Source organism: Charadrius vociferus, unplaced genomic scaffold, assembly GCF_000708025.1.
Source record: "Charadrius vociferus isolate BGI_N301 unplaced genomic scaffold, ASM70802v2 scaffold975, whole genome shotgun sequence".
In the NCBI taxonomy this organism is placed as follows: Eukaryota; Metazoa; Chordata; class Aves; order Charadriiformes; family Charadriidae; genus Charadrius; species Charadrius vociferus.
The window spans coordinates 134,144-139,865 of record NW_009648454.1 but is presented as its reverse complement, the minus strand read 5'-3'; the positions used below and the strand labels follow the sequence as shown (position 1 = coordinate 139,865).

Genomic DNA, 5,722 nt, shown 5'->3' with positions numbered 1-5,722 from the left:
TTGTCCTGTGCCCCCCCGCCCCCCCATGCTGATCCTGTGCCCTGCTACTTCTGTGGAAAGGGGGATCGTCACCTGGGGGTGGACAGGGGCTCCAGGAGATCACTCCATGGCATTGCTGGGGCTGCTTTCTTCCCGCAAGCCCTTAGCGGGGAGCACAGGTTTGTCCTGGATGAAGACTCCTACCTGGTCCCCGAGCTGGATGGGGTCCGGATCTTGTCTCGCACCTCTCACGAGTTCCTGCACGAGATCCCAGGTGAGATGGCACGGGACGGTGAGGCTGAGCGGGAGCCCCTGCACGCAGGCAGGCAGGTCTCTCCTGCGGCCCGTGACTGTGCCTGGCTCTGTGTGTGTTGGTCCGACCTGCCCAGCCCTTTATGGGGGCTCAGGAGGGGGTGAGAGCCCCACAGCGGAGCAGAGCCGTGCCCTGAGCCCCACCAGCCTTACAGTGCAGGGCTCTGAACCCAGTCCCTCGCCTGGCCCCGAGCTCTCTCTTTCCCCGTCACCGTTCCAGTTCTGGTCCCCTCCTTTGCCAGCTCTGCAGAGCCCCTGTGTCCTGAGCAGGGCCCTGCAGGCTGCTACCTCCTCCTCCTGCTGCTAGAGCCCCTGTGCTTTGAGCTGAGGCCTGACACAGCTCAGCACGCCTGTTCCTCACCTTCCACGCTGCTGCCACCCTTGTGCTTCCAGAGTGGAAGTGCCCAGGAGCTGCCATGGCTCTGTGGGGGGGAACAGCTCCTTGGGACCCACGTGTCCTGGCAGTTGTCCCTGCCTCCATCTCTTGGACCCTTGGGGGGGGCTGCAGTCATGAGGGCTGGAAGAGTAGCCCCGAGCTGTCCATTGACACGGCTCTGCCCAACTCCTTGGGGTGGTGGTGGCCATGCTCCTGCCCTGCTGAAGGATGGTGCTGGCACACGTTCCCCTGGGCTCCCAGAGCTGCAGGCAGGGATGGTGGGGGAGCAAGCTGCAGTGGGTGCAGATGACGTGCCTGGGCTGGGGCAGCCTCTCATGTGGGTTTTTTTTCCCCTGTCTTTGCAGAGGCCAGCCAGGAGATCTTCAAGATCGCCTCCATGGCCCCAGGGGCACTCCTGCTGGAGGCACAGAAGGAGTACGAGGTACTGCTGCCCCACTCCTACCTGCCCCTGAGGAGGCTGAGGGGTCTCTGATGCAAACTGCTGCCAGCGTTATCCAGTGGTGATGGGAAGGGGAGATCCTGGAAGTCCCTACCGGGGCTGAGGTGCCAGGGCAAGGGCTCCCTGAGACCCCGGTCCCAGGGATGCTGGGGGTCCCAGGGCTCACCCTGGCTGGTGAGCACCCTGCTGCTCTCTTCATGGCCGCACTCCCCTGCAGAAGGAGAGCCAGAAGGCAGACGAGTACTTGCGGGAAATCAAGGACCAGAAGCTGCTCCCAGAGGCGGTGAGCCAGTGTATCGAGGCAGCCGGCTACGAGCACGAGCCGGACACCCAGAAGTCACTGCTGAGGGTGAGTGAGGTGGAGGGAGCCTGCAGCTGAAGATGACTCCCCTCTGGCTGGCAGTCGTGCTGTGGCCAGCGCAGCCCCAGCACCACATGCCTCTTCCTGCAGGCAGCCTCCTTCGGGAAGTGCTTCATCGACAAGTTCCCCCCGGAGAGCTTCGTGCGCATGTGCCAGGACCTGCGGGTGCTCAACGCCATCCGGGACTACCAGATCGGCATCCCACTCACCTTCACCCAGTATCCTCCATGGGACAGGCATATGACCGGTGACCGTGGGCTGGGCACAGACAGGAGCAGTGCTGTTTGGGGCTCCGGGCCCTGCTGGGGGAGCGAGACAGGGTGGAGAGAGCTGCAGAGCTGCTTAGCTGCTGACTGGCCCCGCAAGGTCTGGGCACCAGCTGTGCCCCGAGCCCCATGGCAGGGGTCTGTAGCTGAGACCTCTGTGCTCATCGCACCCGGCAGAGCTGGGTTGTGGTGCTTGCAGAGCTGAGCCGGTCCTACAGCCATACGTGCCGGGGCTGGCCTGGGGGTGCCAGGCAGGGCACCCCCTGACAAAGGGGGCAGGCACTCAGCACGCATTGCTTGCTCTCCATGGGATTTTGCAGTTCGAGAGGTCCCTTGACTGTCCTTACAGATACAAGCAGCTCACCATCGAGGTCCTGCTGGACAGGTAAGGGTCCCCACGAGCTGGGCATGGCAGCCTGGGCCAAGGCAGTGTCCAGCCACACTGCAGTCCCCATCCCCATGGTCCCTGTCCCCTTGGCTGGGGGCAGAGCAGGCTCTGAGCACTCAGGCACCCCTGTGAGGCCAGCCGAGCTGCTCAGCTCCTCACACCTCTGTGAGGCCATGCTGCTGACCCACCGTGTGCCATACCAGGCTGGTCCTGCGGCGCCTCTACCCGCTGGCCATCAGGATCTGCGAGTACCTGCGCCTCTCAGAGATCCAGGGTGTCAGCCGCATCCTGGCCCACTGGGCCTGCTACAAGGTAAGGAGGCACCTCAGAGGGCTCTGCCCATCCAGGGCCGTGCCAGAGACGTCTCCGCTCATGTCCTTCCAGGTGCAGCAGAAGGACAAGTCTGATGAGGAGGTGGCCCATGCCATCAACCAGAAGCTGGGTGACACACCAGGCATCTCCTACTCCGAGATTGCTGCCCGGGCTTATGACTGCGGCAGGACAGAGCTGGCCATCAAGGTCTTTTGGCTGGGGCTGTGGCGTGTCCAGCTGGGTGGTGGGCTGGCTGGAGGGCTCACATGGGGTGGCCATGTACTGACAACCCCTCTGTCACCTGCAGCTGCTGGAGTATGAGCCACGCTCCGGAGAGCAGGTTCCACTGCTGCTGAAGATGAAGCGGAGCAAGCTGGCCCTCAGCAAAGCCATCGAGAGCGGGGACACCGATCTGGGTAAGTGTCAGGGCTGGGCAGAGGAGGGGCTCTGCAGTGGAGGGGAGGGATTTGGTGCCTGGAGGAACCTGTTCATGGCTTTGTGTCTTGTGGGATGAGGGTGGTGGGAGCTCCTTGAGCCCTAAGGGGCAGTGCTTGCCCTCAGCACGGGGCTCTGGCCTGTGCCTGGATGTCCCCTCACTCCCCTCTCAGTGCTGCTCTGTGGTGCCAGCGACGTGAAAGGTAGGGTCCTCATCCCCCCCTCCTGAACTTTGCTTTCTGCCCTAGTCTACACTGTTGTGCTCCACCTGAAGAATGAGCTGAATCGTGGCACCTTCTTCATGACGCTGCAGAACCAGCCGGTGGCCCTGAGCCTGTACCGCCAGGTAGGGGCTGCCACCACACACCTGGCCCCTGGGAGCCACCATGGTGTTTGCTCCTGTATCCCCTAACCCCCCGCCATCGCTCCCCAGTTCTGCAAGCACCAGGAGCGGGAGACACTGAAGGACCTGTACAACCAGGATGACAATCACCAGGAACTCGGCAACTTCCACGTCCACTCCAGCTACTCGGAGAAGGTCTGTGCCTGGCCGCAGCAGAAGGAATGGGGAGGAATGGCTGGCAGGCTCCGCGCTGGCTCCTCCTTGCCCAGGGAGTCACATGGCCAGGGAGAGACAGTGTGCTGGGGAAGGGGCAAGGGTGGTGGTAAAAGCGGCCAGGTGTTTGCAGCCGGGGGTGTTTCCACCCTCCCCACTCTCAGGGTGGGTTCCAGGTGTGGGAAGGGAGCTCCCCACCTCGTACCCCAGGGCCATCATCCATCCCCTCAAGGCTCTGTCCTAGCAGACACCCAGCCCGTCCTGCATGTGCTGGGGAGGTCAGGATCCCACCCAGGGCAAGGCAGGGCCCAGCCCTCTGCCCTTCTCTGGGGATCAAAGCAAAGCATCGCAGAGCCAGAGCTTCGCCTTGGTCTTGTCTTGGCACCAGACACCTCTCCTGCCCCACCTGGGTGGCTCTGAGGGTGCTGCCCCATCCCTGCAGCATGGCGTCTGTGCTGGCAGGGGGTGAAATGGCCGTGTCCTTTGTCCCCAGCGCATTGAAGGGCGAGTAGGAGCTCTGCAGAACGCCCTGGATGAGTACTACAAAGCCAAGAATGAGTTTGCTGCCAAGGTCAGTGCAGCCAGGGAGGTGACGTGGGGCCTGCCCTGCTCTCCTGGGGCTGGGCAGGAACAGAGCTGGGCATCACCAGCAGGCATGGGGCTTCAGCTGGGCCACCTTTGCTTGGCATAGCATGGGAGGCTGGGTGGGCTGCTGCCGTCGCTTGCTGGGGCAGGGACCGTCTGGGCCCCATGCGCAGAGTTGGCACAGGGAGCCTTTATGCTATTGCTTTCTACCCAGGCCACAGAGGATCAGATCAAGCTCCTGCGGCTTCAGCGACACCTCCAGGAGGACTTTGACAAGCCCTATCTTGATCTCTCACTGCACGACACAGTCTCCAACCTCATCCTGGATGGCCACCACAAGCGAGCCGAGCAGCTCTACCGGGAGTTCAAGATCCCTGACAAGAAGTCAGTCCCAGGGGGGCGCTCCTCCATGCAGCCCTGGGGCTCACACCGGACAGGAGCCATGCTGTGGGGCTGGGCTTGGGGGGCTGCAGGGCGCTGGCAGCTAGAGGAGTCAGCTTGACCTGTGTCCCCAGGTACTGGTGGCTGAAAATCAGTGCCCTGGCCAACCGCGGTGACTGGGAGGAGATGGAGAAGTTCTCCAAGAGCAAGAAATCACCCATTGGGTACCTGGTAAGAGCTTTCCCTGCTGGAGCCCTGCCCTGTGGGTGGCTGTGGGGCTGGCCCATGCCATGGGGCAGCAGGAGGGCACTGCGTGGAGCAGCCCAGGCAGGCTGGCATGGGACAACGGCTCAAGCTGGGGGGCCAGGAGAGCCCAGCAGCCAGCCCCCCACCCTCTCACGCTGCTCCTCTCCTCTCCAGCCCTTTGTGGAGATCTCCGTGAAGCACCACAACCGCTATGAGGCCAAGAAGTACGCGCCCCGCGTGACTCCTGAGCAGCGTGTCAAGGCCTTCGTCCTGGTGGGGTGCGTCAGCTTGGCCTCGTGCTGGGGGCAGCTTGGGGTGCATGGAGCAGGGTCATACCTCAGAGCAGCCCCTTCCTTGTGCAGTGTGGCTGGGGGCTTGAGGGGTTCAGGGGGAGCCAGAGGTGGATGAGACCCCCAGGAGCATGTGGGCAGTGCTGGGGGGGCACCCTGAGCCTCGTCCTCCGCAGCTGCTGGGGGCTGCATGGGGTGCCTGCCATTGCTGGGGCTGGTGCCTCCAGGACGTTGGGGGAAGGGGGGCTGGGGCTGTTTTCCCCCCCTTCCTGTCCCCACACCGCCCCCAACTCCCTGGCTCTGCCGTAGGGACCTGGACCAGGCAGCCGATGCTGCCATCGAGCACAAGAACGAGACGGAGATGAACTTCGTCCTGTCCAAGTGCACTGCCAGCACCGACACTGCCGTGGTAGAGAAGCTGAACCGGGCCCGAGCCCAGCTCTTGAAGAAGTGAGCCCCAGCAGTGGGGGAGCCCTGCCATGGCCCCCCTGCTCACCGTCCACTCCCGGGGGGGCTCTATGCCCCCCATCTTGCCACTGGGTCCACTCCGGGCTTCTCTGTCCCCCCAGCCCAGGCTGCTGCTCCCCCTGGTCCCTGTGCCCCCCCTCCTTGCTGGGGAGAACTTGTGCCTGGGAGACAAGGGCAGGGTGGCAGAAGGGTGTCTGTCTCCTGCGCCAGGGCTGGGGTCACCCTGGCAGCATCCAGCTTGCAGCCGGCACCAGACCGAGGTCTTCCTCGCCGGCTGCGAAGCATGGCAGCGTGCCCCCCCCTGCCC

The 5,722-nt window shown here is 63.8% G+C and overlaps 1 protein-coding gene across 1 annotated transcript in view; it reads left to right on the top strand.

Annotated features, from left to right (window-relative positions):
* Nucleotides 1-5,401, top strand: part of VPS16 (vacuolar protein sorting 16 homolog (S. cerevisiae)) — an 11,180-nt gene extending 5,779 nt beyond the window's left edge. Inside the window, exons 11-25 of the mRNA XM_009885631.1 lie at nucleotides 159-253; nucleotides 1,033-1,109; nucleotides 1,345-1,476; nucleotides 1,579-1,706; nucleotides 2,104-2,139; nucleotides 2,346-2,454; nucleotides 2,527-2,661; nucleotides 2,762-2,870; nucleotides 3,138-3,235; nucleotides 3,323-3,427; nucleotides 3,939-4,016; nucleotides 4,245-4,414; nucleotides 4,546-4,642; nucleotides 4,832-4,935; nucleotides 5,257-5,401. Of these exons, the coding sequence (XP_009883933.1) occupies nucleotides 159-253; nucleotides 1,033-1,109; nucleotides 1,345-1,476; nucleotides 1,579-1,706; nucleotides 2,104-2,139; nucleotides 2,346-2,454; nucleotides 2,527-2,661; nucleotides 2,762-2,870; nucleotides 3,138-3,235; nucleotides 3,323-3,427; nucleotides 3,939-4,016; nucleotides 4,245-4,414; nucleotides 4,546-4,642; nucleotides 4,832-4,935; nucleotides 5,257-5,401 (1,618 nt within the window). The remainder of the gene's footprint in view (nucleotides 1-158; nucleotides 254-1,032; nucleotides 1,110-1,344; nucleotides 1,477-1,578; nucleotides 1,707-2,103; nucleotides 2,140-2,345; nucleotides 2,455-2,526; nucleotides 2,662-2,761; nucleotides 2,871-3,137; nucleotides 3,236-3,322; nucleotides 3,428-3,938; nucleotides 4,017-4,244; nucleotides 4,415-4,545; nucleotides 4,643-4,831; nucleotides 4,936-5,256) is intronic.
* Nucleotides 5,402-5,722: the final 321 nt, after the last annotated feature.